Raw genomic sequence first — 9,850 nt, forward strand, 5'->3', positions numbered from 1 at the left:
AACAGGCGTGCTGCCAAGATCCTCCTCCTCCTCTCCACCCCTGATCCAGGTTGCTTCCTTCCCAGTTCTGCTTCTGATTCTCCCTGAATAGCCCCTGCTGCCAACCTCCCTGCTTCAGAGTAAGACAAGGGAGGTTCTGTGGGCCAGTGGCATCTGTGCTTGACCTCTGGCTGTTTGCCCTGGCATGCCTGGTCCATAGAATGATGGAGCAACTTTCGCACTATCATTTTGGGACCACTGTAAGGTCCCCCCATAGGATTATCCTACAGCCCCCATAAGATAGTTTTCTTTATACAGCTAGATACTTCTCATAATTGCAAACAACTTTACCACTTATAACAATAAAAATAATAAATTAATTAAAGCAAGCACTATCCGTTTGTAAATAAAGTATAAGCATATATTGGCCCTGATAGGAACAGAGAGCAGACAAAAGTAAGTTTTAAAATAGCAGCATTATTTATGTGCAAACCTTACAAACTACTTTATAAGTGCAGTTCAGGGTCAGCCTACACAGCTTGTGATCCACTGAGTCAAGTGACGCTTACATCTGGTAGCCTTTCAGCTCCTTGACAACACCCCAGTTTTTGCAGTCCCACGTAAGCAGCAAAGAGCCCAATTCCAACTAAATCCCTGTGCAGTAATTCACCAGCTGCATCCTGTGGGGATCTTTGGCAACTGGAGGCCTCCTCATTGTAGGGGAACATCAATTATCTTGCCCTGGGGTAACTCCCAGCAGCCACTATGGCGCTATTCAGACCAGTGCCAGCTTACAGCCCAATCCTATCCAGCCCAGCATCCAGGGCTCCAGTGGCACCAAAAGGGCTGCCTTTGGATCCTATAGGTACTAGGCTAGCGCCAGGTAACACATTTGCTCCCTTTCCCCTGGTAACACTTTCACAGCGCCAATGGATCTCCTCAGCTCTGTGCCCACCTTTGAGCAGGTGCAGAGTCAAGGAGGGCCATGTTGAGCTGCCCGGCCTGGGACAGAGGTCAAGATATGGAGGCAGAGGATGCTGCCTTCTCCACCCCCTTCCAGACTCATTAATAAGATAAGGTCCCCTTTCTTTGAATAAGTACATGATTCATCAACAATCTGGAGTCAACAGGATTTCATCAAATTACAGTCTTGATAAGATAAGGGCATTGATAATGACTGCATTACCTTTGTATTGAATTTCCATATTAACAGATACTAGGGCCATAAAGGATTCGAATATTCAACTCAAACAGTCTGCCTAGGTGCCCTGCCTTCTGTCCAACTAAAAAATGCAGCTGCTACTTCCTTTTGTTGATGGGGAACCTTTTTTTTTCAAGAAAACTCCAGTTACTTTCTTCTTCCACTGTCAATATATTTTTACCCTATCTGTAACACCCACCCAAATTCTTGGACTGTTGTGGATAGAATGTCTGGCACCTGACAGCTTTAGCTGATATGTGGCATGCATAGTTGGTTCCACTAGAACTGAACACAGCTCTGCTGCATGCATTTCACATGAAACAGACACTGGCAAACAGCATACAGAAGCAACACTGGGGCAGAAGTGTGCAGAGTTGATAACCCAGAGTCAAATTTACAAGAGCGTCAGTTGTCCACTGACAAGAATGCAAATGCTGATGTGGCTGAGTATCGACCCGTGCACACGCAACTAACATTGCTGTCAACCTTTTGGTAGGCAGACCCAGAAAGCAAGGTTGGTGAAATTATTTCAGAATCTTAGGCAAAACCATCAAAATAGATACAAGCCAATCCCGAGTGAGCTGTGAAAGGTGTTCAGTTCTCTAAGTGCAGGGCTGGGCGAGGTGCACCAAATGCTGCTCCTCATTTCAGTGAGGCAGCAGTTTCCGCCACTCCTCCTCTTCCTGCACCTTGGATTTGAAAAGAGACGGACAGAGCAGAAGAGGGAGAGTGGAGGAGAGGCTAGAGCGTCAGAGTCAAGAAGCCACCGCTCTGTAACAGTGCAAGATTTGGCACAAGCCAAAATTCTGTCTGTGGCACTCAGTGCGGCAGAACTGCTAAGCATATGAATAGGCCTGCTTTCAGATTGGGCCTACGGTTGCAATTTTATATATGCACACATACTTGGGAATGAGCCCTTTCACTTGTTTCTGTACATGCAGATTAGCTGTACTGTGATCAGGACTGGATCAAGAGCTAATGGTGCCGTGCCAAATGCTGCTCTCCCTTACCTACTGATGTACCAGCCTCTGCTCTTCTCACTCCATGGAATGGAAAAGAAGAGGGCAAAGCGGAGGAGGAAGTGTGGAAGAGAGTCATGGGCTACACATCCTCTTCCACTCTGTTCCTTTTTTGATCCAGAGAGTGGGAGGAAGCAAAAAGGAGGTGAGTGGGTGGACAGAGGTGGCCCTCTAGTCAAACTTCTGCCTGAAACAATCACCTCACTTGGCTCCATGGACGGACTGTTGCTATTGACATTGTTGCTTGTTCTACTATCTCTTGGGTGTTGTATCATTTAAAGCAGGGGTGCCCAAACCCCGGACCGGGGGCCACTTGTGGCCCTCGAGGCCTCTCAATGTGGCCCTCAGGGAGCCCCCAGTCTCCAATGAGCCTCTGGCCCTCCAAAGATTTGTTGAAGCCCGCGCTGGCCCGACGCAACTTCTCTCAGCGTGAGGGCGACTGTTTGACCTCTCGTGTGAGCTGTGGGATGAGAGCTCCCTTCACTCTTTCTCATCTGTGATGCAGCAGCAAAGGAAAGGCCGGCCGTGCTTTGTGCAAGGCCTTTCATAGGCCTTGAGCTATTGCAAGACCTTCATTCATTCATATCAGTTCATCTTTAATATATTCATTTATGTAAACTTATGTAAATTTATTCAAATTTTAAATGTAAATTATTTTCCCCCCCCGGCCCCCGACACAGTGTCAGAGAGCTGATGTGGCCCTCCTGCCAAAAACTTTGGACACCCCTGATTTAAAGCATAGAAGAGCTGTTTGCTTTCAAAACCAGGATAAAAAAAAAACCCAATGCTATTATGAAGCCACACTGATGTACCCATTTTTTCCCTGTTACTGTTGGGCCGGATATCAAACAAGTTTTCTACTACGAGCAGGTGTTTCCTAAAAGCCGAAAGGGGGGAACAAAAGGAGGAAGCTCAGCGTGCAAGAAACTGCAAGTCTTGCAAGTTAATACAACAGGCTCCTTTCCGGCTAATCTGCCTGTGTGTCATTTCTCTGAAGGAAGCGTGAAGTGCTTCTCCCCCCTCCCCTCCCGTAAATATAGTCCTCAAAATATAAAATATAGACCATCTGTATTTACTCAGAAACACGCAAATCTGAAAAATATCATCTGGTGGTGCATAAATAATGAGCATCTCACAACTCAGAGACGGCGAGTGAAGCACTGCAGAGGAAAAAATACCCGTGAGAATAGTAGAAGAGGCCTTGTGGTCCAAGTCGGGGGCCTGGCAGGCTCAAGGAAGAGGAAGCTGAAGGAAATCAGATCTTTTTCAGTCCTGAAGGAAAGCTCATTTGCAGCCCCTCCAGCATGTAGAGAACCTTCAGCGGGACAGCAAAGCACTGAGATCTGTCAAGCTCCATTGACTGAACAGTCTAGCTCCCTGGATACTTCCAGTGCAGCTTCTTCTCATTCCGTGGTGAACTGCTGTCGTCCTTATAGCCAACGCTAAACATATTGAACAAAGAAGTATGCGTGCACATGTATGTTCATGAAAATCAGAACTTCTGAGGTTATTTTCTCCTACAACTTAAGCCTGGCTTCCTCCCCACACTTTGCAATGCATTTGATGGATGTACTATCAAGGTTCAGCAGCCTGATTTGCCCTTCCCTGTCCATCCCTCTTTTCTTAAAGTGCTGCATGTATAATTCAGTTTCACAAACATTCATCCATCCTGGGTCCGCCCTGGGTCCCTTTTTGGGAGAAGGGCGGGATAAAAATAAAGTTTTATTATTATTATTATTATTATTATTATTATTATTATTATTATTATCCTCTTAAAAAAGATAAATTTTTAAATTTACACAACCAATTTTTAAAATGTTGTAAAATTGTTCCAGGAGAAAGACAGGGGAATGAGTTATTGATGTACCAGGCTCTAGCCAATCTGAACTACAAAGATGGCAGAACCAGCTTTCTCTGAACTTGTTTTAGGAAAGACTGTACATCTCAACAAAACAGAGAGGAAGTGATTCTAAAAGATCACCTCTTGAGTTATATATGTACCCTCCGCATCACTGAGGCTGCATAGCTGTATCTGGGCTGTACCACTTCAAACTGGAGAATCTTTTATATCAGTGGCGTAGCTAGAGGGGGTGCAAAGCACTAAATTTTGCAGGGAGCCTCATTGTGGTGTGCAAATGACCCTTCCCCCTTGGAGACATTTGGGCAGGGGAGCAAAATGGAGGCATTTGTCTGGCTCTGAACAGGAGAGGGAGGGTTCACTAGCAAGCTGCGGTGAGGCTCCCTGCAAAACTTAGTGCTCTACACTCTTCTAGCTATGCCACTGTTTAACATACAATTAAAACCGTAATGCTTCCATATGGAAAATGAGTACACCAGAAAGGAGAGCTGTCCTTTTCCCCCTGGCACTGGCGTCACTAGGGAGGTGTGTGGGGGGGTGCGGGTCACACCAGGTGACGTGCTGAGGGGGTGATGCGCCCTGGGGGAGGACACGCTAACATCACAGGGTTAGGAGCTACCGCATCATGCCATACACCGTTGGATGCCGAATGGCTGGTGGAGTGCAGTGCAAAAAACAGAATTGAAATCACTCCTTTCCTTCAAATGTTATGGCCAAAAACCTGGAAGGAAAAAATGCATGGAGCCCTATGGAAAGTGAAAGTGAGTCGTATCGCGCATTTACTCGCAAGTAGGCATACTTGCCATAGTCTGTCAGAAAGGGCAGGCTGAGAGGAATCCAACTAAACCAGAATGGTCCCAATACAATGAATGCAGCCCCCCCAAAACACCCGAGAAGCTGCCCCCTCCTAGCTGCCCAAAAGTCTGAGCCCAAAAAGAAGCCATGTGGCCACGTTTACTCACGAGTAGGCAGACTTGCCATAGTCGAGGCAGGCTGAGAGGCTCCAAGGACTTCAGAATGGTCCTCATCCAATGAGGGCAGCCCCCAAAAACATTGGAGAAGGAGGTTCCTCCCTCCCAGCTGCCTCCTTCCCAGTCTATGAAGCCCTATGGAAAGCAAAGCAGCCTCACACTCATGTTTACTCGCGAGTAGGCAGACGTGCCTTGGCTGGTGGTCACCGTAAGGCAAAGGGGAATATGAGGACACCAGAATGGTCCCAATCCGATGGAGCTGGAGCGCAGCAGAAGGCAGCCCTCCCCCCCCTAAAAAGAACAAAAAAGAGGCTTGAATGGTAAGGGGAAAGTTTTCTATTTTGCACTTGCAAAGCCAGGTGGGTCTTTATTCTGACATGCCTGAAGTAGAAGAACTTTAAACTGGGCACTGGAAGAGCTGGAAATCTCACTGATTCTTTTGGGGGGGTTGTTATTGCAGGCAGACTACAGAGTAAGCCCCATTGACCACTATGGGACTTACTTCAGAGTAGACATGCATAGGATTGGGCTCACAGGCTGCAATCCTACCTACACTTTCCTGAGAGTAAGCCCCATTGACCACTGTGGGACTTACTTCAGAGTAGACATGCATAGGATTGGGCTCACAGGCTGCAATCCTACCCACACTTTCCTGAGAGTAAGCCCCATTGACCACAATAGGACTTACTTCAGAGTAGATTCACTTGGTGGAACAGGTCTGGCTCCCGCTTATTTAATTATTTTATTTTAATTTAATTATTTATAATTATTTATTTTAATTGCTTGATGATGTCACTTCTGGCCATGACATCACTTCCAATGGGTCCTGGAAAGATTGTCATTCTAAAAAGTGGGTCCCAGTGGGTTATTAGTAAGTTGACACGGGGGTGTGTGTGTGTGTGACTCTACAAGTTTTCAAAATCACTAAAATCAGAATTTGGAGGAATAACACCATCATGTTATGTATTAATCAATGCGTAATTTCATGCAAAATGCAATGAAACAATCCACATTGAAATATCTAACAAAAGGTACAGCCTAAAAACCAGTGGGAATGGAGCGATGGTACATCACCATGCCCACCTGGGGCGTTGCCCCGCCCACTGCATGGGGTGACGCGCAGGTGATGCGAATCCTAGTGACGCCACTGCCCCCTGGGGTGCCCGTTTTCAAACTGGAGGAAAGTTTGGTGAACTGAGACTTGCTCAACCAGACAGCCTGGCAGCCTGGAGTGGCCGGGCACGGGCCGGCCCCCTCTTGGGAACTGGGCTCCAAGTATGCCGAGACCTGATGGCAATGCTTCCAGAGTTTGAGTGAGCAGAGTCGGAAAGAAGGGGAGCAGACCTGGGCACTGAGTCCAGGAATGTGGGGTGGGTGGGGAGGCAGGTGAGGCGGAGCCTCCCCAGCTGAGTCCTTCGAAAAGCGCCCCGCCGTGGGAGGCACGCGTTGCGCCTGGTGGGGGTGCCTGGGAGCCTCCCACGGCAGCGGCGCTTTTCGGGGGACGTGGCCTGGGAGGCTCTGCCTCACCGGCCCCCCGCCCCGGCCTAAAAGCCGGGCCCCAGGCATGCCTGCTCGGGAGCAGCCGGTGGGCTCAGATGAAGTGGACCCAGGCGGCGGCGTCGGGCGGGCGGTCGCGGCGGCGCAGGCGGTAGTTGTGGCCGCCGTTGTTGTCCCAGTACTCGGCGCCGGCCACGCGGTAGCGCACGGCGAACTCGAGCAGGGCGGGCGCGGCGCCGGCGCCGGCGAGCGGCAGCAGGAAGGCGAAGCGGTCGGTGGCGCCGTGCGGCGGCGGCAGGTGGGCGGCGGGCGCCTCCAGGCAGCTGGCCCAGCGGTCGAGCGAGTAGCGCACCGAGACGGCCTTCTCGAAGGCCAGGTTGAGCACGCGCACCGCCCCGCGCAGCCCCGCCGCCTCCGGGCGCACCCACTCCAGGCGCACCTTGTCCCGCCGCACGCGCTCCAGGAAGCCCGCGCCCGCGCCCGGCTGCGGCGGGAAGAGCGGCTCCAGCGCCGGCCCGGGCGGCCCCCGCGGCAGCGGCTCCAGCTCGCCCAGCGCCGGCGGCTTGCGCGTCTTCAGCAGCTCGGCGGCGCGCGGGGAGGCGGCGGGCGGGGCGCGCGGCTCGTCGGCCTGGCTGAAGTGGCGCACGGCGGTGAGCTCCAGGCCCAGCGAGTCGGCGAAGCGCACCGTCTTGCGGCGCGACGGGCTCTGCTGCAGCGCCGGCCGCAGGCGCCGCTCGCCCGGCGTGGGCAGCGACTTGGCGCGCCGGCGCAGCGTGGGGCTGGGCGGCACCGACGGCACGCTGGCCTCGCGGCCGCGGGGCGAAGACGGCGGCGGGGACACGGGCGAGGGCGGCGACGGCGAGCGGGGCGGCGGCGGGGCCTCCTCTCGGCTCGCGGGCGGCGGCTTCTCCCCGCCCGGCGGGGCCTCCTCTCGGCTCGCGGGCGGCGGCGCTTCCACCGGCTCGGGCTCCGGGCTGCAGCCGCCCTTGCAGGGCTCGGGCAGGCTGCCGTAGAGGCAGGCGCTGCAGCTGAAGTGGCGCGGCAGGTAGAGCCGCGGTGGCGGCGCGGGCACCGAAGCGTGCAGCGAGCCGGCCTTCTCCATGCCGCCGGCAGGGCTCAGCGCGGGGGATGCTGGCGGCGCGGCCGGTCCTCTCCAGGCCCCTTAGGGCATCGCGCTGCCGCAGTCGGGCCTCCTGCGCTCGGCTCCGCTCGTCCCTGTGCAGACGTGCCTGGTCAGCCCTGGCGGGGGGTCGCCTCCCGTTCCCTGGGTCGCTGCCGGCGGGCGCCGGGCCGCTTGGCAAGACTCTTCTTGGGAGAGCCCACACCGGCGTCCTGTGCTCGCGACGGCGCTGGGTGGAGTCCCACCGGGCAGCTTCGGGGAGACCGTCGTGGGTTTCCGGCGCGGCTGCTGCTGCTGCCGCGGAGTCTGCAGCAAAATCTACGCACCGCGGCCTCGTGTCAGCCCCGATTCATCATCGCCCGCGCCCCGCCCCCGCTCATCTTACGAGCGTCCCGCTACTTCCCCACTGCCGTCTCCGGCTGCCTCCCGACGATGACGAGTCTTCCAGTCCCCTCCCCCTCCTCCCCTGTGCCCTTCACGGACGTGCGGTGGGGGAGAGGCGGGGGAGGCAGAGCCTCCTCGCCGGAGTCCTTCGAAGAGCTCCGCCTCGGTGGGAAGCGCTCAAGCAGTCAACCCACGCGCGGAGCGCTTTTCGAAGGACTTCGGTGGGAAGGCTCTGCTTCCCCTCCCCACCGCACGAAGCAGTCCAGTGGGGGGAGTATGCCTGCCCTCTCCACTGCACGAAGGATTCCGGTGGGGAGGCTCTGCCTCATCAGCCACCGCAGGTCCCTGTGTCCTTAAGAAGCGAGGCGGGAGGGATTCCCCGGCAGAAGCTCCAGAGCGCGCCGCTTCCTGCTCTTCTGATCTGGTACAGAAATAGCCCCATCAAAGCCCCGACTCGGAAAGATCAGCCTAGCCATGCAGCTGCCTGGCCAACGGGACCTGGCAGCGGACTCTGGGCGGGAGGAAATGCAGCGTAACCCTCCTTGCGCTCGCAGACGCCTGGAACAAAAACCATCGCGGAGAAAAAAGGAGCGTTGCTCTTCAGAGGGTCATTCCAATGCTCGAAGGCTTGAAGAAGAAGGATTTCAATGAGAGATCTGGGGAGGGGCTGCCAGCTCAGCGGGCGCAGAGGGAATTCCGCAGCTGATCCCAACCAGCAACATTTCATTGCCCGCTTGTTCAACAAATGCAGTCCTTTTTGGTTTTAAATTAGGGTCTGTATTTCAACAACCAATAATGGGGAAATGAGTAGCGCTACACGGGAGTAATCAGGACAGACTTCTGGGTAAGCAGGTGGAGGGGAGGCTGAAGGGGCCCTTCTCTAGTTCCCCAGCAGCCTGGTTCCATTGCCACCTGGACATCCAAGCTTTCTTGGTCCTTCTCCTAAATGTGTCCAGAGAGTTCTGGGGGTGCCACGATCAGCAACCAGGTGGCAGTGGAGCCTGCAGAAGATTTCCTCATTGCTGTAGATGCCAATGGGAATCTCAGCAAACTGAGTTACTGTGGAGTTGGTTCCTTTCTGCCCATCCAGAATTTTTCAGCGCCTGCCTTTATTGGCAGGTTTGATGCCTTGACCTCGCTCAAGGACACTCAATGAGTGCTTGGCCAGGGGAGATAGAGCTGCAGCACCTTGGACAGCTCCAAAAGAACCACCTTTATCTGACCCAGACTGTGCCTCTCCACTGCTTCAGCATCCTGAAAGGGCACTCCTGGGTGTGGAGCCAGTCAGTCCACTCCCTCTCTACCACCTGTCATTTGATTCATTCCCTGTGCCAAAAAGTGGGCACTGAGTCCTAGGAAGCTGCCACACTTTGTGAACCTGCTACAGGAACCACCTCTGTGGCGAGGAAAGTCAAAAACATGCAAAAGGATAAATAGGGGAAAATCAGAGATTAGGCATAAGCAGAGAGAAGTGACTCTCTAGTGGCCACAGATGGTTATTGTAGGATACACTGTGGACAGTTCTGCAGCATTTTCCTGCTAATATGTTTAGGCAACTTTCACTTTTAAAAGCATCATGGGAGTTCAGAGTGCTGTGGATGTGAGGAACAGTCCTCACAAGACTGAAGGATAAATCTACTGTTCTGTTACTGCTGGCCTTGATGCAGTCCTGAATTCATTATCCCCCAGATAGGATCACAGGTGAAGGCCCACCAAAAGGAATGTCTGTTTATTAGCCTGCCTGAGTTGTGCAATAAATACTGATGATAGTTTATTTAGCCTTTGTGGAGACTTGGAGGAGGATCAGAAAAGAGAGGATGG

The 9,850-nt window shown here is 53.2% G+C and overlaps 1 protein-coding gene across 1 annotated transcript; it reads right to left on the reverse strand.

The window, feature by feature from the left end:
- Window positions 1–6,619: 6,619 nt before the first annotated feature.
- On the reverse strand, window positions 6,620–7,627 carry LOC136660663 (protein phosphatase 1 regulatory subunit 3E-like). The gene has a single exon (XM_066637970.1). The coding sequence runs from the start codon at window positions 7,625–7,627 to the stop codon at window positions 6,620–6,622; it is 1,008 nt and encodes a 335-aa protein (XP_066494067.1).
- Window positions 7,628–9,850: the final 2,223 nt, after the last annotated feature.

This window comes from Tiliqua scincoides, chromosome 9, assembly GCF_035046505.1.
Source record: "Tiliqua scincoides isolate rTilSci1 chromosome 9, rTilSci1.hap2, whole genome shotgun sequence".
NCBI lineage: Eukaryota > Metazoa > Chordata > Lepidosauria > Squamata > Scincidae > Tiliqua > Tiliqua scincoides.